Here is a 21710-nt window from a genome sequence, read left to right as displayed (position 1 = left end):
GTTTTTCCCTCCCTTCCCCTGTGGTCCTCTGTACTATTCCTTATGTTCCACATATGAATGAAACCGTATGATAATTGTCTTCCTCTGCTTGACTTAATTCACTTAGCATAATTCGTTCCATTTCCATCCATATTGATGCAAATGGTAGGTATTCATCCTTTCTTATGGCTGAGTAATATACACTGTATATATGAACCACATCTTCTTTATCCATTCATCTGTTGGAGGGCATCTCAGCTCCTTCCATAATTTGACTGTTGTAGACATTGCTGCTATGAACATTGGGGTGCATGTGCCCTTCTTTTCACTATGTCTGTATTTTGGCGTTAAGTGCCTAGTAGTGTAATTTCTGGGTCGTAGGGTAGCTCTATTTTTAATGTCTTGAGGAAACTCCATACTGTTTTCCAGAGTGGCTGTGCCAGCTTGCATTCCCACCAGCAGTATAAGAGGGTTCCCCTTTCTCCATATCCTAGCCAACACTTGTTTCCTGTCTTGTTAAAGTTTGCCATTCTAACTGGTTTAAGGTGGTATCTCAGTGTGGTTTTGATTTGTATTTCACTGACGGCTAGTGATATTGAACATTTTTTTCGTGTGTCTGTTAGGAGCTACTTTATTTTAGCTTTTCATATCACCACACTTTTTAATATTTTCCTTTTTCTTCTAGTTTTTATACCTTATTAACCCATTTTTAAACCCTAGTCCCAGATTCCTTTTTCCTTATGAAACTTTTCTTCCTGAATCATCCTGTATGGAAACATTGATTTAAGTAAACTTTTTTAAATTAATAAGCTTTTTCCCTTTTCCATTATAAAAGTTATGTGGCATACATCAATCCCAGTTAAACACTGGTGAATTAAAAATTTTTTTAACTAGAGGGGCGCCTGAGTGTGGCTCAGTCGTTGGGTGTCTGCTTTCGGCTCAGGTCATGATCCCAGGTTCCTGGGATCGAGCCCCGCATCAGGCTTTCTGCTCGGCGGGAAGCTTACTTCTCCCTCTCCCATTCCCCCTGCTGGTGTTCCCTCTCTTGCTATCTCTCTCTCTCTCTCTGTGTCAAACAAATAAATAAAATATTTAAAAAAAATTTTTTTAACTAGAAAGATATTAAATAATAGCACTTGCTGTTTATAAGAAGTATTGGAAGTGCCTAGTTAAAGTAATTTAGTAAATTGGGTCTGGGGAGGGGATCCCATCACAACCCGGCCTTTCCCTCTATTTTCCTTCTCTGCCCTTACTGTGGTTTGCCATTGAGGTGGCAGAGCTGTCAGGACCCAAGGACCCAAGATTGTCTAAAGCCACAAGGAAAATAATGGAAAATTCACCATCCCCATTGCTGCAAAGAGCAATTTATGGCTTTGTTCTTTTATTAAGCTCTTGATTTGGCTTCATACTACATTTTGTGTAGGCTTTTATTCTTGAATCTTGGCTAACCTCCTTAGGCTAAACCTATTGGCCTCAAAATTATAGGGCAGTTGCATTGCCTATCTCCTCATTACTGTAGTTATCGGTTATTTACTCTTATTTGGAATAAACATGAAGAGTACCTCTGTCCACTCAAGTCCATTCATACAATCAAAGATAATTATGCTAAAAATCAACAGCAGAAGAGATTCTAAGAAGAGGCCATCCCAGCATTAAACGAGATTCCTGTTAGTGAAGTAAACAGATGTTCTTTCTTGCAGCCAAAGAACTTTATGCCAAAACTGACTAGTATGTAGACTAACACCAAGCATTTATTCTAAGTTTTGATGTAATAATTTTGGCCATATTTTGTTTTTGTTTTTGTTTTAAGATTTATTTATTTGAGGGAGAGAGAGAGAGAGCGGGAGGCAGGGGCAGAGGGGGAGAGAGTCTTAAGTAGACTCCACCCTGAGCATGGAGCCTGACACGGGGCTCAGTCTCAAAACCCTAAGACCACAACCTGAGCCGAAACCAAGAGTTAAACTCTCAACCAACTGTGCCACGGAGGCACCCCAATATTTTGACTCTTTTTCAATACCTGATATTGAAATGTAAAAAAAAGTCGAACTTCTCTTTAAGTTCTGTTAATATTATAAATGTTCTCAAATATTAGTTATTAATGAACAGAATAAAATACTGCATTACTGTAAAAAAAAAGTAATTAGTAAATTTAAAAAGAAACACCTCTCCTGATTTTTTCTCATTTCCCCTTCCTTATAACATATATTTCCCTTTATAATAAATCAAATATATGATTGTATTAACCTGTTTTCATAGGGTGTGTTCTCTTTCTGTTTTAATGGCTGAATAATATGCCATTATGTGGCTATATCACTTTTTTTTTATATCGATTCTGCTTTTGCTGGCTATTTAGGGTTTTAAATTATCACAAATGTCAATATTATGAATATCTCATCGCTTTCTCTTTGTGTGAAGCCTTAATTCCTTCTTTAGGACACAGCCTCACAAATGACATTGTTGGCTCAATAGATACATTTTAAAAAATCTGTTCCTGCCTTGGTTTCTGTAGGTTGAAATTTTCATTTGTTTATTCCATTAGGTTATTGCTTTTTTAGCAGTTGCTTTGTTTTTTTCTGTCTGCATTCGATCATGTCTATTTCTTATTTTTCTTTTATATATTATTCTCTTAATAGATTTTATCTATTACATGTGCATTTTTTCCCACAGTTCTTATTTTGTCATTTTTGCTTTTCTGGAATCTTCCCTAATGTTACTTTTCAAGAGCAGTTATATGATGATTTGAAATTATTTCGTGTTACTTTGGTAGCACATGTTCTATTTCTATACCCTTTTTACATTTCTAATAAGAATTATGAGTACAGTCTGTTTTGGGGGGACTTCTATCCAAAGAGCAGTGAATAACTTTGGAAATACGTGAAAAAACTATAGATGACCCTATTACAGTGTTGTCACCAAGAATGATTTCAAATTATTTACGTTGTCCTAGTCCCTGCCACCCAAACACCAATTATTTCCTTAAGCTTTCTTCTTTTATCTTACTTCATTCCCAACATTTTTTCTTACAAAACTTTTGGTGCTGTGTTACTGGCACTGAGACCAGAGGTTGTAGATGAAATCTGCTTTTCTTTCCCCTAATATGTTATAAAAGTAAACTGTCAAGTCTTTTTAAGAGTGACTTCTGTACAAGGTAAAGTATTATCATGAGCATGATGAGTGAATAAAAGAAAATATGATTCAAATAAAGGGTTTTATTAGCTTCAGTTTTGTAGTATTGATATTTTCAGGTTTTAAATTGTACTTTATGGATTGAAATGATATTTCAGTTGTCTTATTTACTTTTTTATTCACTAATTAACTGCATTCATGAAATTGGTTTCTAATTTTTAATGTAGTATTAAAATAATACTTATTCTTTTATAGAGGTTGTTTGTTTTATGGCCCACCTGGAACTGGAAAAACTCTGGTTGCTAGAGCACTTGCCAATGAGTGCAGTCAAGGGGATAAGAGAGTAGCATTCTTCATGAGGAAAGGTGCTGATTGTCTGAGTAAATGGGTAGGAGAGTCTGAAAGACAGCTACGATTGCTATTTGATCAGGTATGATATTAAAATTTACCTACATAGACCTATAATCAACGTAGATGTAAGTATGTAAAGATTAGATAAGTCTTGTATTTAATCATGTTTCATAGACATAAACTCAGAAGAATTAAACCAAATATATATTCTTTATGGATTATTTTCCTTTGTATGTCAAGATAATACTGACCTACGATGAACAGTTTTATAGGAAAAAGATAAAGGAATAATTGTATCTAAGTTCTTCAGAGTCTTAGGTCTCATATCTAGAGAGAGACTGGAACTCTTATACTTAGCAGTAGTGAATTATGTCTCAGTATGTGACTTGAAGATTAGTTCTGCCCTAGAGTGACTTTCAATTGCATATCCCAGATTGTATTGACAACACATTGTGAGATAATACATTCTGATCTACTGAGGCATATTGCTGCAAATGCTTTTGAATCTCTTTATAGAACTCACTGCATTTCTTTGACTTTACTGAAATAGACTTTAAAAAAAAAAACAAAACAAAAACTATGGCACCTTGCTAAATGTTTTCCCATCCTGACCTGGAGGTAGGCTATGTCATTGTCTTCTGGTCTTTGTCTTGTTGCAACAGTTGGTCTTGAATAGGTAATTTTGTGTGTCCCAACAACTATAGCTATATGAAACCTAAGGTGTATGACCAGTAGAGTATGTATTTTGAATATTTCCAATTGAGAATACAAATAAAATTAAATTGTATATATTATATTTTAGTTTGGATCCTTAAAATATAGTTCTTAGATTTACATTTAGATTAATAAACTATAAATAAATTCTTGTAGGCAAGTTGGAATGAAAATGTATTAAAATGGCTCATATTAAGTCTATATATTTAAAGTTATTCAGGATAACATGCAACCACTGGACCTGTTTTCTAGGCTTATCAGATGCGCCCATCCATAATTTTTTTTGATGAAATCGATGGTCTGGCTCCAGTACGATCAAGCAGGCAAGATCAAATTCACAGGTAAAACTTGCTTGATGGCACTTCTGCCTTTCTTCCTGTATTCTGAGCTATATTGATGTTGCATGAGGAATAGAATGTTAAATAGTGAACGATACTTTACAAACCAATAGTTTCCTTATTTTGGTAGAACCCTAATATATAGTACAAAAAGGAAAAAATGGACCTGTTCTGCATGGCAAAGTGTTCACAACTGCAGTATAAAATATTGGTTACGGGTTTAATTCATGATACAAACTTAAAAGCCCACTAGCCAGTGAGGTGTAAGACAAATGAAATGAATGAGGCATGATGTACTGTATGGTGACTAACATAACATAATAAAAAAAATTTTTTTAATAAAATAAATTAAAAAATAAAAGAAATGAATGAGGCAGGCCAATAGTAAGAGTGGGGCTATGGTTGGGAATGTGGCTGAGCTTCTGATCATAAGAGTACAGCCAGTTGTTCTTGCCCCAACCTGTTAACTGAAGTTCAGAAGCTGACTCCGACTTGAAAAATGAATTTTTTCTCTTTCTTAAATGTTACGTTCAAATTTTGTGTTAAGAATCTTTTAAATGTTGCCAACTAAATCAGGTATTTTTATGACAACTAATTGGTCACTCCAGAGGATGCTAAAATAGTGACTCATTACTCTGAAAATTGATAAAGAAAATGGATCAAGCATTTCTTTTTCCTGCCCTGTAACAACGATTTAGGCCATGATTCAGAGTAATTTAATAATTGATGGAGTAACATTGTCCTTTATAGGAAAATCATAGTTTATAAATGGAAGGAAAATTATTGAAATAGAAAATCACCATTTCGCAAATAGTGGATCTAGACCTGTGGTTTTATCTGGGAGTGGATTTTGCCCCTCCCCCTCCCACATGGGACAAATGTCTGGAGACATTTTTGATTGTCACAAATTGGAGGAGGTGGGTGGTACACTACTGGCATCTAGTGGGTAAGGACCACAGGCATTGTTAAACATCCTACAGTACAGAGGACAGCTCTTTACAACGAAGAGTTGTCTGACCCAAATGTTAATTGTGCCAAAATTGAGAAACCCCGATCTAAGCAATAATTATCAGTGGCTGCAAAAACAGTTAGGTAAAAAGGTTGATAGTGAAGTTTATGATAAATTTAGTAAGCTGATAATACCTCACCTAAACCCAATCCCCTAATCTTAAAGGAAAAACTGGCATTATGTGCCTCCTGCATATACAGTAGCAAGTATATGGTATGTTCCTATGATATATGCTATCCCAAGTAGTTCAGCCGGTATCTGTTAAGCTTCTAGATCTAACTGCCAGTTCATAGGAAACATGAAAGATAGAGGACAGATTAAATGACCCTATCAGGAAGCAAACAGCCCAATCCAGAATGTGGCAAGAAAATTGTACAAAGCAAATGACCCAGTTTCTTCAACAAATAAATGGCATGAAAGAATAAAAAGAAAGGAAGAATCGATGGGAACTGTTAAGGATTTGAGGGACATGTGACCAAGTACAGTGTGTGGGTCTTGGCTTAAAAAAATCAAATGTGAAAAGATATTCTGAAACAATCAGAAAAATTAAGTATTAGGTGATACTAAGGGATTTTTGTCATTTCCATTGGTGTCCTAGTACTGTGGAGTTTTGCAAAGTCCTTATCTCAGAAATATTAAGTTTTTAATATGAAATGTGTATGAATTAAATGATCTGTGTGAAGTTTTTGGGGTTTTCTTTCTCAAAAAACTATTGGATTAAGTCAGAAAAAAGGACACTGATAATTGTTGAAAGTGGGTGATGAAGGGGTGCCTGGCTGGCTCAGTCGGAAGAGCACATGACACTTGATTTCGGCGTCATGAGTTCGAGCTCCATGTTGGGTGTAGATATAAATAAACAAGCTTTAAAAAAAAAAAAAGGAAGGAAAGTGGGTGATGAAGATTGTTTTATTCTCTATCCATAATTAAAATGTGATTAAAGTTCTATTTTTTATGCTTTATGTATATTCTATTTTATTTGAGGGTTCTTTGATAATGTGTACACATTGGAGCATTTTTTAGATACAGTTTGTCTGGTATTTTTTTTTTAATATTGTATCCTTTTTGGGGAATCCTCAAGTTCCTTTGTGAAGTTATGCTTTAAGAAATGTCTTCCAGGATCCATTTGTGGCGTTCTAGAGGCCATTTATGTTTTTCATTGATTTTAATCTCTATATGCCATTTAGTATGTTATTTTACAGTTTGTACATCTGTTGAAAGTAACGGCATGCTCTGAGAAAATTTGTTCACATGTTTAATCTATTAAATCTTAACAAAAAAAGAAATAATATATTTAGCATCATATGTTTAATCTCTTCTCTTTTATTTTTACATTTAGTTCCATTGTTTCCACTCTGCTAGCTCTTATGGATGGATTGGACAGCAGAGGAGAAATTGTGGTCATTGGTGCTACCAATAGACTGGATTCTATTGATCCTGCTTTGCGAAGGCCTGGTCGCTTTGACAGAGAATTCCTCTTCAGCCTACCTGACAAAGATGTAGGATTTTAACATTATTCAGATTTTGACAGAATATGTTGCCCATATATATCATGGACAGATCTTGGCACAGTGAAAATTTGAAGATTGAGTTTTGTATGTTCTAAAGCAAAAGTCATATGAGGTTAACATCCAAATATATGTATATGTATTTTTAGGGAGGCATTATTTTATTTAAAGAGAAGAACTTTGAGGCACCTGGGTGGCTCAGTCGTTAAGCGTCTGCCTTCGGCTCAGGGCATGATCCCGGCGTTCTGGGATCGAGCCCCGTATCAGGCTCCTCTGCTGGGAGCCTGCATCTTCCTCTCCCACTCCTCCTGCTTGTGTTGCCTCTCTTGCTGGCTGTCTCTCTCTCTCTGTCAAAGAAATAAATAAAATCTTTAAAAAAAAAGAAAAAGAACTTGGATTTTTTTATTCTTTTTTTTTTAATAAAATAATGCCTTCCCCAAAAATACTCTTAAAATTTTCTCAATTTGAGGGGCGCCTGAGTGGCTCAGTCAGTTAAGCATCCGACTCTTGCTTTTGGCTCAGATTATGATGTCAGGGTCGTGAGATCGAGCCCTGCAACAGACTCCATGCTCAGTGCAGAGTCTGCTTGAGATTCTGTCTTCCCCTTTCCCTCCACCCCTTCACCCGCTCATGTGCTCTCTCTCTCTCTCAAATCAATCAACCAATCTTTAAAAAAAAAAATAACTCAATTTGAGCATAGCCTTTGGTTGTTACCATATGACTTTATTTGCTTCAGAACATGTGGCCTAATGAATAGTCAATCCTTAGTCAATATATTAGCATTGGCTTTTTCATGGATACTACCATATAATCCTACCCAGTTATTTTAAAGCCACTTAATCTTTTGAGAACCAAGCAGGAAAATATGAGTAGAGCTGTCAGTACTCTTAAAAACAATTCTTGGGGTGCCTGGGTGGCCCAGGTGGTTAAGTATCCAACTCGATTTCAGCTCATAGCCTTGATCTCAGGGTCAGGAGATCAGGCTCTGTGCTCAGCAGGGAGTCAGCTTCTCTCCCTCTCCCCCTCTCCCCACTGGTGCTCTCTCTCTCGCTGGAATAAATAAATAAATTTTTAAAAAAACACAATTTTTAATACATACCAGAATGAACAGTAGTCCCATCATTATTTAATTTCTCTCATACACATTTATGGTGACTAGAACTTGAGCACTATAAATGCAAATCTTCTTTAACATAAACTTCTTAAATGCTTACAAATACATCTTTTTCTTTTCATTTTTAGTGTTTCATATTTTTTAATATAATAGGTATTGATTTCTTTATGATTTTAAGTAAAATTATTTTAAATTGGAATTATTCAAATCTGAATAAGAAATTAAGAAAGAATAAGAAATTAAGCAAGTTAAATTGTTCTTATTTGTAGGCTCGAAAAGAAATTCTGAAGATTCACACAAGGGATTGGAATCCTAAACCACTGGACATATTTCTAGAAGAACTAGCAGAAAACTGTGTTGGTAAACATTGCTTTAGGCATTAAAAGATAAAATGCATGCATTTCAGAGATGGAACAAGTTGTAGTCTTGCAAGGCTATGTTTAAAGAAATACAGGTTATATTTGTTTCTAATCTCTTATTTGTGGCATGTTTTTCTTCTTACAAAATCCTGGATATTAAATAGAGATGTTTGATGAATTGTCGGAGAATTTGAAAGCAAAGTTAGACAGTAATAATAATAGCCATCTTTTGCTGTTCACATTTTTCTAGTCATTCCATTAAGTATTTTACATATATTATTTCAAGAAATTCTCACATCAGTCCTGTGAAGTAGGTAGTGTTATCCCTATTTTACAGATGTAGAAATGGCTGAGAGAGCATAAATAATTCTCCAAAGATCATACATGCAGTAAATTATAAACTGGAATTTGAACCTAGTCTGTCTGATTTTAAAACTCTTGTTCTTGACTGCTATGCTATACTTAGTATTTGTACATTTCACTTGCAAGTTGATAGATTTGTTGATGGTTGATACTACTTTAATTTTCTTTTAACCGTGGTTATGCTAATAGGGTGATGATTTACATTTAAAAATTTTTTTGGTTGCCTTTGGTTAGGATACTGTGGTGCAGATATTAAGTCGATATGCTCTGAGGCCGCTTTATGTGCTCTGCGTCGACGCTACCCACAAATCTATACTACTAGTGAGAAACTACAGTTGGATCTCTCTTCAATTAACATCTCAGCTAAGGATTTTGAGGTAGCTATGCAAAAGATGATACCAGCTGCCCAAAGAGCTGTGGCATCCCCTGGGCAGGCCTTGTCCACTGTTGTGAAGCCACTCCTGCAAAGCACCGTTCACAAGATCTTAGAAGCCCTGCAGAGAGTATTTCCACATGCAGAAACCAGAACAAATAAAGCATTAGACTCAGGTATGCAACTTGATTGGTCACTTAAAGTTAGTTTTCACAGTCAGTAAAGCTAACTGTTCTATACATCCCAAAAATGTTTCTTCAGAAAAGAGCCTCTTCGGGGCGCCTGGGTGACGCGGTCAGTTGAGTGTCTGACTCTTGGTTGCCGCTTATGTCATAACCTTATGGTGGGTCTTGAGATCAAGCCCTGTGTCAGGCTCTGCACACTCAGCACACTTAGCATGGAGTCTGCTTGAGTTTCTCTCTCCCTCTCCGCCTACCCTGCTCCCACGCACACTGTTTTTCTCTCTCTCTCAAAATAAGTAAATACATCTTTTGAAAAATAAGAATAATAAGAAGAAGAGCCTCTTGAAAGGAATTTAGTCATGCTTTGCCTGGATATTTGAAGGAAATTTACTTCACAGATTGCCCTCAATCAAATCTGTTTTAAGTTTGAGATAATGTTTTTATATTTAATTGTTATTCATGTCTACACAGATATTTTTGATTCTTAAAAAATTTTATTGTGCATATCATGTACGTTGATTTGCTAACTAAAGCATTATGTAAACATTTGCTTTGCAATCCAGAAAAGTTACTAATGTACAATTTTTTTGTTTTATAGATATTTCATGTCCTCTGCTAGAAAGTGACTTGGCATACAGTGATGATGATGTTCCATCTGTATATGAGAATGGGCCTTCTCAAAAATCCTTTAATAAGGCAAAAGAAAATTTTAATTTTCTTCATTTGAATAGGTATATTTCCCCTGCAAATGAATATATATAATTTTTTGGTCTGTAAATTCCATAAAACTAAAAGATGGTGCTTGAAAAGATAAAAGATGCTAACTGATCCTTTTTTTAAGTTAAAATATCACATATTTTTATCATTGCAGTTGTCACTGTAGTAGAAATTCCACTGTATAAAGTATTCCTAAAATCTGTGCAGGTTGATATTTTCCAAAAACCATGTGAGCCATGCTGTTATGGATTGACCAGCCACATAGTCAAAATTTTTACCTTAAGAGAGTTGAAAATGGGTAGTTTGGGAGGAAAATTTAAATTTTTGCTTTTTCTAAAATACAGCTAATTTCTTTCAGAAACGCATGTTATCAACCTATGTCTTTTCGACCAAGAATATTGATAGTGGGCGAACCAGGCTTTGGGCAAGGTTCTCATTTGGCACCAGCTGTCATCCATGCTTTGGAAAAATTTGCAGTATATACATTAGACATTCCTGTTCTTTTTGGAGTCAGTGCTACATCTCCTGAAGAAACGTGTGCCCAGGTAATTCACTGTTGCCCAGACAAATAAGCTGTAAGAGAACACAGTCTTACAGAGGCACAATCTAGAATTGCCTTAACCTTGTTGAACTATGTTTTCTTGTTCTGATTTCTACCTCCAGGGTTATGAAATAGAACTATATGTAATTGCCTAGTCATTAAAGAGTAAGGATTTAAATCACATTTCCACCATTTAATATCTGTGTGACCTTAGGGAAGTTGTTAGATCTCTACCTTGTTTTCCTCATGTGCAAAATGGAGGTTAATAATAGTACTTACTTTGTGTGGCTGGTGTGAGAATTAAGTAAATAAAGTACTTAGAACAGTAACTGCTATGTGGTGTGTACTCAGATTTTCTGCTTCTGTTTTTGCTATGTTCATGTTAAAATTTTTCAGATGTAGAAGTTTTATATTTTTATATTTAACATAAGTCTTCTAGATTGATTAAGCTGTTTTCTTTCTAATTGCTTGAAGCAACCATGTTTTCCTAAAAATGAGACTTTTACAAAACATTTAAAAATAAGATTGTGAGACTGGGGGAAGCATTTTAAAAACTTGAGGGTTTTATATGATAATTCTAGGAAGTTAAAAGTTGTTCCAGACTAATAAAGTGAGCATTACTAATGTGCGGACTCTGTAACTAAATATAATTTTTTCTCCTCTCTACTAGATGATTCGTGAAGCTAAGAGAACAGCACCAAGTATAGTGTATGTTCCTCATATCCATTTGTGGTGGGAAATAGTTGGACCAACACTCAAAGCCACATTTACTACATTGTTACAGAATATTCCTTCATTTGCTCCAGTTTTACTACTTGCAACTTCTGACAAACCCCATTCTGCTCTGCCAGAAGAGGTAATTTGAGGGGGGAAAATCACTATACTCTAAAAAGAGACTTAGTAAGAATTTATTATAAAAATTTCAAGTGCTACAGAGGTGAATAATAGGATATGGAAAAAGTTTTCTTATCAGAAATGTCATGTTAACTATCTGGTATATAGACTTGTTGGGCAGGATGGTATGTATATATGTGTATGTGTAGAGTAGGGCTACGTTATAAATTTTTTTTCTCTTACAAAAATAGTAGTTACATGTTGCATATTATTCTGCAATTTGCTTTATATACGTATCTATATATAATGTATTTTTCAGGACACAATCTCATTCCTTTTAAAAGCAGCATGGCTTTTTCCTTTGTCTTGATGTACCAAAATTTATCCAGAGTCTTGTTCATAGATATTTTGGTGGTTTTTTAGTTTTTTTCTGTTGAACTGTTACAGTGAGCATCCTTGGGTTTTATTTTATATGAGCATTACTGTGCGTATTTTTCTAGCATCCATTCCTAAAAGTGTAATAACTGTAGCTTAGTCAAAGAGTATGCACATTTAAAATTTTTGATGGCACTAAATTACTGTCTTTCAAGTTTGTGTCCATTTAGACAACTACCAGTGACAGAAGTTCATTATTTTTCTGCCTGGAATACTCTTCTAGAGTATTCCATGCCTGGCATGATCCTTTATTGTTCTCAGGTCTCTGCCCAAGTATCACCTCAGAGAGGCCTTCCCTGATCAGTTTCTCAATTATAGTGCTCAGCTCCTCGGCCCATCATCACTCTCTTTTCCCTTCCTTACTCTTCTTCGTTTTTATCACTGCCTGCCATTAAATAATTTTGCCTTTCTCTCTCCTAGCAGAATATGAAGTACATGAAGTAAGACTTTTTTCCCCCACCTTTCAATTCTCAGAGTACATAATAAGCATATTGTAGGCTTCTATGTGTGAATAAGTTTTCCATACCTTTGACAAGATTGGTTTGCATTTCTTTAAGAATGTGAATAGGAAGATAAATTCAAATATTTTATTAAAGAAATATTTATTGAGTACTTATTCTTTGTCAGGCATAGTTGTAGATACTGGGAATTTAGCACTGAAAAATATAGATGAAAATTTCTTATCTTCCTAGGGCCTACATTTTAATTGGGGGGAGAGAAAAATAAATAAAATATGTAATATTGACCTATTGCTATGGAGAAAAATTTTGCTAAGCAATACCAAAAGAGTGTGATTAGGGTCACAGTGTTAAATAGTCTTAGGTAAGGCCTCACTAAGAAGATGACTTTTGAGGAAAGACCAGAAAAAGTAAGACAGTGAGTAACCCATTTGGGTATCCGAGGGACAAAGGTTCCTGGCAGAAGAAAAGCCAGTGCAAAGACCCTGAAGCAAAAGTGTGTTTGGTGTGTTGGAAAAAACAGCAAGACCAGGGTGGTCAGAGCACAGTGAGTGAAGAACAGAATGAAGGAAATGAGATCAAGCTATCAGAGGACAAGATGATGTCCCTGATGGCTGTTTTAATAATTGATTGTGAATTATTCAATTGAAAGTTGAATAAGCTGGAAAATAAGCATTATGTACATGTTATAGACTCAAAGTCTTCTAGTTTGGTTAATCTAGTTCTGGACTCTTCCTTTATATTAGCTTCTGTATGTGGATATTTCAGCTTTGTTGAAACACTTTCTTCATTGTTCAGTTTGTTAGCTCTGACTCCTAAAAAATCAGCTTATTTTGAAAGCTTCCTTATCTTAATCTCTGTTTCCCGGGTATTCCATAGAACCTGTCGAATCTGTTTTCATCATGACAGCTCTTTGTATATTTGAATACTCTTGTTACGTTTATTTGTATCTCCCCACTCTGACCCAAGCTTCTTCACAATAAACATTTCTTCTATGATATGGTATATTCCTTAAGGTTATTAATACAACAGAAGTTGATTTCTCGCTCACTTAACTATACTATGCAGGTGACTACATTCAGGTCTATCCTCCCCCATGTAGTCATTCCAGACACCTGGGCTGAGAGAGCTTTCTCCTTGTCATCACGTAGCTTTCCAGCTTGTTTTCATTCCACCCCACTGAAAGGAGTGGCCCATTCATGTGCCAGATCTGAAAGATGTATGTCATTTCCTCTCCCGTTCTCTTTGTACCTAACAGCAAGGGAGACTAGGAGGTGTGACAGATAAGTGTGCCCAAGAAGGAGAGGACATGGGCTTGATGATAGGTTCTGCCACACAACACATATTTTTAGTTTCTTCAAAATTCTAGTCACTGTCCCGAATGTCTTTATATTCCTTTTGAAAAGCTGTACCAGGAATAAATTAAGTACTCTAACAGTGTTCTGGCTAACAGAGTAAAGAAGAATTACTGTTTAGTAGCTGCATTATACCACTGGGCTTATTGTATCAGTTAAAACTCCGTCAATCATTTTGAAGTTTGAAACAAATGGAAGTTTATACTCTTGATAACAAGACAAACTAGCTGAGCTTTTTTTTTTTTTTAAGATTTTATTTATTTATTTGACAGAGATAGAGATAGCCAGCGAGAGAGGGAACACAAGCAGGGGGAGTGGGAAAGGAAGAAGCAGGCTCATAGCGGAGGAGCCTGACGTGGGGCTCGATCCCATAATGCCGGGATCACGCCTTGAGCCGAAGGCAGATGCTTAACGACTGTGCCACCCAGGCACCCCAGGAGAGAAAGAATCTTAAGCAGGCTCCACCCCCAGCATGGAGCCCATGGAGCCCGACACAGGGCTCAGTCTCACAACCAGGAGATCATGACTTGAGCCGAAATCAAGAGTCAGACACTTAACCGACTGAGCCACCCAGGCGCCCTTAGCTGAGCATTCTTTATATGGATGTAGGGAGGTTGAAAAATTAGTTGGTTTAATGTAAGATAACTTTATCAAGAATATGAGAATTATATACTCAAAGATCTTTTTTTAAAGAATAGCTTCTCTGTTTTCTTAGGGTTATATTTCCTGAGCATATAATTGTAAATTGGGTAAAGTATCCCAGTGCCACACTGCATGGTAGGGAGGAGTGGGCACAGGAACAGGAATTGTTTATTTTAAAAAATGAATAATCTAACTTGTATGGATACAAATAAGCAAGTCCACTTTGAGCCTTTTAATGGTTCAGTGACACTGTCTAAGTAGCATTGTTCTATATAATAAATGAGAACAGTGTGTGTACCGTTTGTAGCTACATTAAAGTTTGTCCATATCAGAACTGCAGTCAGAGTACCTATATGCATGAGCACTTAACAATTCAGCAGTACGGAAAAAATTAGAAAGAATGTCATGAATAGATTAGAAACTTTCATGAATCCATGGAAGACAAAGGAATGGGGATTAGATTGATGAGGGTAACCGCAGTTCAAACCATGTGCATGAGAGGACTGCTTTGAAAGATGGGAATAGTTTCTAGCTCTGAGTCAGTGCTAGAAAGGAATTGAAAGAGCTCTTGGACAACTTTGAGTTAATTGGCCTTCTTCACTTCTGGCCATGAAATAACTCCCCCCCGAAAAAGAAAACCTCCATGGGGCTTTTGAAAAGGAGCAGACACAGTTGAAGAGTGAATGAGTGAGATGGAACATGAGACCAGGAATTCTTACGGTATATGATAAAAAGAACAGAGATTTGAAAAGGGAGGAAAAAAAGCCAAAATAGAGGTGATCAATTCAGGTCTGACACCTATTTAATGGGCCTTATACAAGGTATGTAAATATAAAAGGTCAAGAAGTTGTTTAGTAACATCCTTGTGGGATCTCTTTTGCCGTTCTTTTGGCAGTAAAATATGCATAACATAAAATTTACCATTTTAACCATTTTTAAGTGTACAATTCAGTGACATCAAGTCTGTTGCATTGAGTACATTCACAATGTTGTGCAGCCATCACCACTATCTGTTACCAGAAATTTTTCATCATCCCAAACAGAAACTTTGTACCCATTAAACAATTACTCCCCATTCCCTCCTTTCTGTAACCCCTAGTCACCTGTTATAATAAATTTCTGCTTCTGTGAATTTACCTATTTTACATACCTTGTATAAGTGGATTCGTAATGTATTTGTCCTTTAGTGACTGGCTTATTTCACTTGGCATGTTTTCAGAGTTCATCCATGTTGTAGCATGCATTAGAATTTCACTCCTTTTTAAGGTTGAATTCTGTTTTATGTATTTATCACATTTTTATCCATTCATCTGTGATGAACATTTGGATTGTCTCTACCTCTTGCCTACAATGAATAATCCTGCTAAGGTCATTGGTATACAAGTACGTGTTGAGTGGTAGGTTGTTTTGGTTTTATTTGGGGGTTTGTTTTGTTTTTTGTTTTGTTTTGTTTTTGGCTCTTCAAATCTGTATACTAGATTACATGGTAATTCTGTGTTTTCCACAGCTGCTGCGCCATTTTAACATTCCTTCCAGTGCAGGGGTTCTAATTTCTCTACATCGTCACCAGCACTTGTTATTTTCTAGCCTTTATTAATATTTTTTTAATTTCTTTTTAAAGATTTCATTTTTAAGTAATTTCTACACTCAAGGTATGAGACTCAAACTCACAACCCCGAGATCAAGAGTTGCATGCTAGCCAACCAGGCGCCCCCATCCTTTATTCTTACCCTGTCTCACTTTTGGTTGTGAAAGTGAATTAACTGATCTCAAAAAACCCTTGGAATCAAATACTGCCATGTCAGTTACCACATGAATTATACTTTAGAGTCTTGAGTTTTAAAGAAGATCCCATATTTTTTAGTTCCTAATCTGTTGCATATGTGATTTATATATAACTCCAGCATACATAAAAGATCTGTGTTTTAAAAATATCTATTACACAGTTCAGGTCATTAAAAATATGTGTGTAATAACCTGTTGCATTGAATGATATATACGTAGTGTTGCGTATACACATATATAATGCATGTATTTTCTTTTTTAAGGTGCAAGAATTATTTATCCGTGATTATGGAGAAATTTTCAATGTCCAGTTACCTGGCAAAGAAGAACGAACAAAATTTTTTGAAGATTTAATTCTAAAGCAAGCTGCTAAACCTCCTTTATCCAAAAAGAAAGCAGGTTAGTTTCTCTATCAAAGTTTAACGTATAATAATTTCAAGAAAGTGGGAATAAAATATTAATGGCATCATCATCTTCTAATAACACAAACTCAAAATCTCAGTCATTAGGTTTGCTTACAAGTCTCTATGCTTCCCATTAAAGTAGACTAAAGATCTTAAAGCGTAGAAGGCCTTTCCTAGTGTAGTCCCGGTCCGTGGAGAATTTTAGCTGGAATTCATAGTAAAGCTCCAGCCTGTCTTCCCAAGCCCATTTTTGTCACTTTTGTTCCCTCCCCTTCCCCCACCTCTTTCCTTGCAAAACACTCTGTCTACACCACATGCAACATATTCCTGTCTTTTCATAATTTCACTCATGCTTGCTCTCTGTCAGTAATGCTTCTGTCCTCATTGCCTCTCTCTGCCTAAGAAACCACTTGTCCTTCTACTAGAACTCATTTTTTCCTCCTTAACGTATCTAGGCAAAATTAGTTTTCTACCATTATGACCCACGGTACTTTTTTCATACTACTAATGTGACATTACAATGATGTGCTAATTGTCCCTTACTCCCGTAATAGAGTGCCAGTTTATTGGGGCAGCACTGTCATACTCCTTTTTTTATCCTGGTTACTCAGTGCATATCTGTTTAAACAAAATTAAACTTATTACATTTGAAACATACCACAGTTTTTTGTTAGTTCAAAAATTAACTAGTAAAAAGCTTTTTTCAATAAAATATTCTTGAGTTGGAAATAATGCATTTTGAAAGTTTTAATAGCCTCTTAAATGATCTTAAAATGGAACAGAGGTAATGACTTAGGAACTAACATTAAAAATTACAAATTACCAATTGTTGCTGGAGGGGAGCTAGGGATAGAGATTATGATAGCACTTGAGTATTTCAAATCCTCTAATTCCCGGCAGGTGTAAGGAGGATAACCCCTGAAAGCCTGGCCACTGAGTCATTTGTCACCCTTGCTATGATGGGAGAGTAGTAACTAAAATCTTCCGTTCATGTGAAGTTTTGCAGGCCTTGGAGGTACTCCCTGTAGCGCCACCACCTGAGCCAAGACCGCTGACGGTAGAAGAAGTGAAACGACTAGAAGAACAAGAAGAAGATACATTTAGAGAACTGAGGATTTTCTTGAGAAATGTTACCCATAGGCTTGCTATAGATAAGCGATTCAGAGTATTTACTAAACCTGTTGACCCTGATGAGGTATTGATTTAATCTTTGGCTCGAATGTGTTCTAAACTATAATGAATTAGAGAATGTTTGAATTATTTATGTGGTTCCCTGTCTACACTCTGAGCTTATTTTCTTTATGTAGAATATACCGAGTAGTGTCCTAAGCACATGGAGACTTAAGAGCTATGTAATGTATTTTCCTTTCCTCCAAAGAGTAGGCATTTAACTTTGTCTGCCAACCCAAACATTCTAGATATGATTTAAGATTGACTTAATGCTACATACTATGATCGTGACCTACACAGTTTAGAGTGAGCTGGAGAGTGAAGTGTGAAGTCTTAAGTTGACATTGAAGATGGGTGACATTTGGATAAGGGAAGGAGTATAAGATATTACTGGAGATACAGGTGCCCAAGAACAGGAGTAAATACAAAACAAAACCAGCTTTAAATAGAGTCAAAGGTCTCATATTAATACATTATTGTTATTTCTTATGTATTTATTCTCTCTGCCCTATATTGCCTGGCAGAGCAACTGGATTCAAATGTTTTTTATGTTCCGAGTTAATTTAGTGATTTGGTCATTTGCTTGAATTTTAGGTTCCTGATTATGTCACTGTGATAAAGCAACCAATGGACCTTTCATCTGTAATCAGTAAAATTGATCTCCACAAGTATCTGACTGTGAAAGACTATTTGAGTGATATTGATCTAATCTGTAGTAATGCTTTAGAATACAATCCAGATAGAGATCCTGGAGGTGAGCATTAGTGGGTTTTTTTTTTTTTCTCTCCGGAGGGTGTGGGGGGGTAGGATAGAGACTGCTAACATTTAGTGAGGGCGGACTTTATGTCAGGTAATATATTATAAACATTTTACATTCACAGTGCCATTTAATACAGCCTTATTCTCATTTTACAGTTGAGGAAAATGAAGTTAGAGGGGTTAAAAAAACTTATTCAGGGTCATACTGCCAGGAAGTGGCAGAGGCAGAATTTGAATGCAGGTTTCTTTGACTCCAGAATACCTGTATTTACAGTTCCGTGGTGTATCCTCTAATGAGACACAAAATTGCATAACAACTTAGCTTCTTTCCTTTGTAAACAGTGCTCTTTCTCCAAGTGGAAAATAAACACTCTGTAATAAAAAAGGTTTGAAAGAATTTTCTTAGTTAAGACCACTGCGATTTTTATTACAGAAGTAATATAGTAGAATACTTGCAAATAATATTTTTTTAAGATTTCTTTTAGAGAGCAGGGAGATGGGCAGAGGGCAAGTCTCAGGTAGACTGTGCACGGAGTCTGGAGCCTGACACGGGGCTCCTTCCCAGGACCCTGAGATCATGACCTGAGCCCAAACCAAGTTGGACACTTAACTGACTAAGCCACCCTGGCGCCCCAACTTGCTAATAATATTTTAAAAACTAAATCCTCTAGATTTATTATGGTGATCACTTCATGATGTATATAAATGTTGAATCACTGTGTTGTACGCGTGAAACTAATATAATATTGTAAGTCAACTGTGCTTCAATAAAAATGAAAACTAAGTCCCCCATTTCCTCTCTCCAAAGATGGACACTGTTAAGTTTGGGGATATCTTTTTAGACCTTTTCTATACATATACCTATTCTGTCCTCACCTATCTAATCTATTAAAAAAATAAAATTTATAAAGTAGGGGATTTTTTAATGATGTATTTGTTCATATATATAATGATAGATTCAACTGTCTATATATTTGATATAAACTTATTCGTATCCAAAAATATTTTTTCTTAGGTGCTTCTTTTTCCTAGCTTCCTACTTTTGTTTTATGGGTAATGTCCTTAACTCTCTCAGTGGATAATTTTTTTTAATAGTCCTTTTTGCTGTGTTAACTCTCTCCCCCAGTACATTGGCTGTTTTCTAGTTGGTAGTGTTTATAAATTAGACCGATGAGCATAGGAACCTACTAAGAGTTTCTTCAACAATTGAAAAGCTCACTGTTCTTTTGCTCCCAGTCCTCTGCCCTCACCTCCCTTAGTCTTTTTCCTATAGTTCAGGGTTCTGTAGTTTAATGCTGGGGAGCAGGCTACCAATCTGAGAACATCCCTTAATTGTAGAAAGAAGGAAACATTTACCCTGGAGGCTGAGGGCTTTTTCTGTATAATTGCAGGCATGCTGCTGCTACGTCTCCTTCTGTCCGTGGTGACAATCAAAAATGACTTTAGACCAGTGGTGTGCCTCTCGCAGGCAATCATCATCTCCTAAAGGGCTTGTTAAGAGGTAGCTTGCAGGGCCCCATCGCATGGTTTCTGATTCTGTAGATGTAGGGTCGGATGTGGGAATTTACCTTTCTGACAAGTTTCCAGGTGACGCGGATGCTCCCACACTCGGGGAACCAAGGCTTCGACTTTTGTGTGTGCCTTTCTCTGGGCCCAAATGCCATGTTAGAAATCCCCTGAAGAGTTCTGATACTCTAGCTACTGCTGCCGACTCTAACCTGGATGTGATACTGCAGCCTGCCACCCCGTGAGGGAACTGATCCAGTTGTTCGAGCAGTTTTACATTCACTTATTACCGGCCCTCTGTCTCAAAGCATATTCTAGTTTATGGTGCTTGGACTCTGAGTATAGGAGCTTTTCCAGTATTTCCTGGGTAAGGTGGCTATTTAACTGTCTGCTTAGTTTCTCTGTCAATGCAATAACATCCTTTCTATCTTGTAAAATTCTTTTACATTTCTGCCTCAGTAATGACACTGATAGCCTTCCTTGCTGTTTTCGTTGTTGTATAGTCTTGCTGTTGATTGATTTTTTTTTTTTCCCCCGAGATTTCAAGGGGAGCTAGATAGGACAGAGCAATAATATTGTTTGGGTTTAGTCAGCCGTATTGAATCAGATGTCCAGAACATTAGATTAACAGAAAAAACAGAATAATACAATTCCAGTAACATTTACTATTCATGGTAAAAGTAAAAAAGGAATTTTAATAACTATAATCTTAGCCCAACATGTTGAGTTTATTTTTTGTAAATAATTAAAAGGAAAGATTTTAAAATTGAATTCTTTTTTTTAAGATTTTATTTATTTATTGGACAGAGAGAGGCACAGTGAGAGAGGGAACACCAGCAGGGGGAAGTGGGAGAGGGAGAAGCAGGCTTCCCGCTAAGCAGGGAGCCCGATGCAGGGCTCGATCCCAGAACCCTGGGATCATGACGTGAGCTGAAGGCAGACACTTAATGGCTGAGTCACCCAGGCGCCCCTAAAATTGAATTCTTTATTCATTTCTCAGATCGTCTTATTAGGCATAGAGCCTGTGCTTTAAGAGATACTGCCTATGCAATAATTAAAGAAGAACTTGATGAGGACTTTGAGCAGCTTTGTGAAGAAATTCAGGAATCTAGAAAGAAGAGAGGTAGGAAAATGATTTGGCATCAGAAAAAGATGCTTCTGATGTAGTGTATTAAGTCCTGTTGATTAACCCTTCGTGTAATTTTGAAATCTGGACATTTGAGTTGATATCCCATGTCTATTTATAAGGTTGTAGCTCCTCCAAATATGCCCCATCTTACTATCATGTGATGCCAAAGCAAAATTCCACCTCTGCCGGTGATAAAAGATCAGATCCAGAGCAGAATGAAAAACTCAAGACAACCAGTACTCCTATGGCTTGCAGTACTCCTGGTAAGTGCCCTTGGGTAACTTTTTCTTATGAAACTAGCCTTTACTTTCTACTGATGCCATTTACTTTTTCCTTAGTTTCCTGTATTTATATCCATGCGGTAAATTACCTTGATTTTATTAATGTTAAAGCAACTTTGCATTCTTGAAATAAATCCAGGTTTATAATGATAAAACACTTGCAGTCCCAGTTCACCCTCATCCAACTGTGGATTGACTGATAGGAAATTGATTTTCATTTCTATAAATTCTAGTCTATTTCTTATTCCTCCTTATTCTTGGGGTATAACTCCAGAGGGTAC

At 36.2% G+C, this 21710-nt stretch overlaps 1 protein-coding gene and 1 pseudogene across 2 annotated transcripts in view; both read left to right on the top strand.

The window, feature by feature from the left end:
- The window catches only part of ATAD2 (ATPase family AAA domain containing 2), a 61653-nt gene that overhangs the window by 32960 nt on the left and 6983 nt on the right, over positions 1 to 21710 (top strand). For both annotated transcript variants that reach the window (XM_026495469.4, XM_026495467.4), the window contains exons 12-24: positions 3361 to 3535; positions 4423 to 4511; positions 6854 to 7013; positions 8406 to 8496; positions 9093 to 9407; positions 10012 to 10144; positions 10489 to 10675; positions 11342 to 11527; positions 16444 to 16579; positions 17583 to 17779; positions 18349 to 18508; positions 21020 to 21142; positions 21268 to 21411. In XM_026495469.4, the coding sequence (XP_026351254.1) occupies positions 3361 to 3535; positions 4423 to 4511; positions 6854 to 7013; positions 8406 to 8496; positions 9093 to 9407; positions 10012 to 10144; positions 10489 to 10675; positions 11342 to 11527; positions 16444 to 16579; positions 17583 to 17779; positions 18349 to 18508; positions 21020 to 21142; positions 21268 to 21411 (2096 nt within the window). The remainder of the gene's footprint in view (positions 1 to 3360; positions 3536 to 4422; positions 4512 to 6853; positions 7014 to 8405; positions 8497 to 9092; positions 9408 to 10011; positions 10145 to 10488; positions 10676 to 11341; positions 11528 to 16443; positions 16580 to 17582; positions 17780 to 18348; positions 18509 to 21019; positions 21143 to 21267; positions 21412 to 21710) is intronic.
- Positions 865 to 1917, top strand: LOC113252755 (phosphatidylinositol N-acetylglucosaminyltransferase subunit P-like; annotated as a pseudogene).

Source organism: Ursus arctos, unplaced genomic scaffold (genome assembly GCF_023065955.2).
Source record: "Ursus arctos isolate Adak ecotype North America unplaced genomic scaffold, UrsArc2.0 scaffold_6, whole genome shotgun sequence".
NCBI classification, from domain to species: domain Eukaryota; kingdom Metazoa; phylum Chordata; class Mammalia; order Carnivora; family Ursidae; genus Ursus; species Ursus arctos.
The sequence above is the reverse complement of the archived record's forward strand: the minus strand, read 5'-3'. Positions and strand labels throughout refer to the sequence as shown.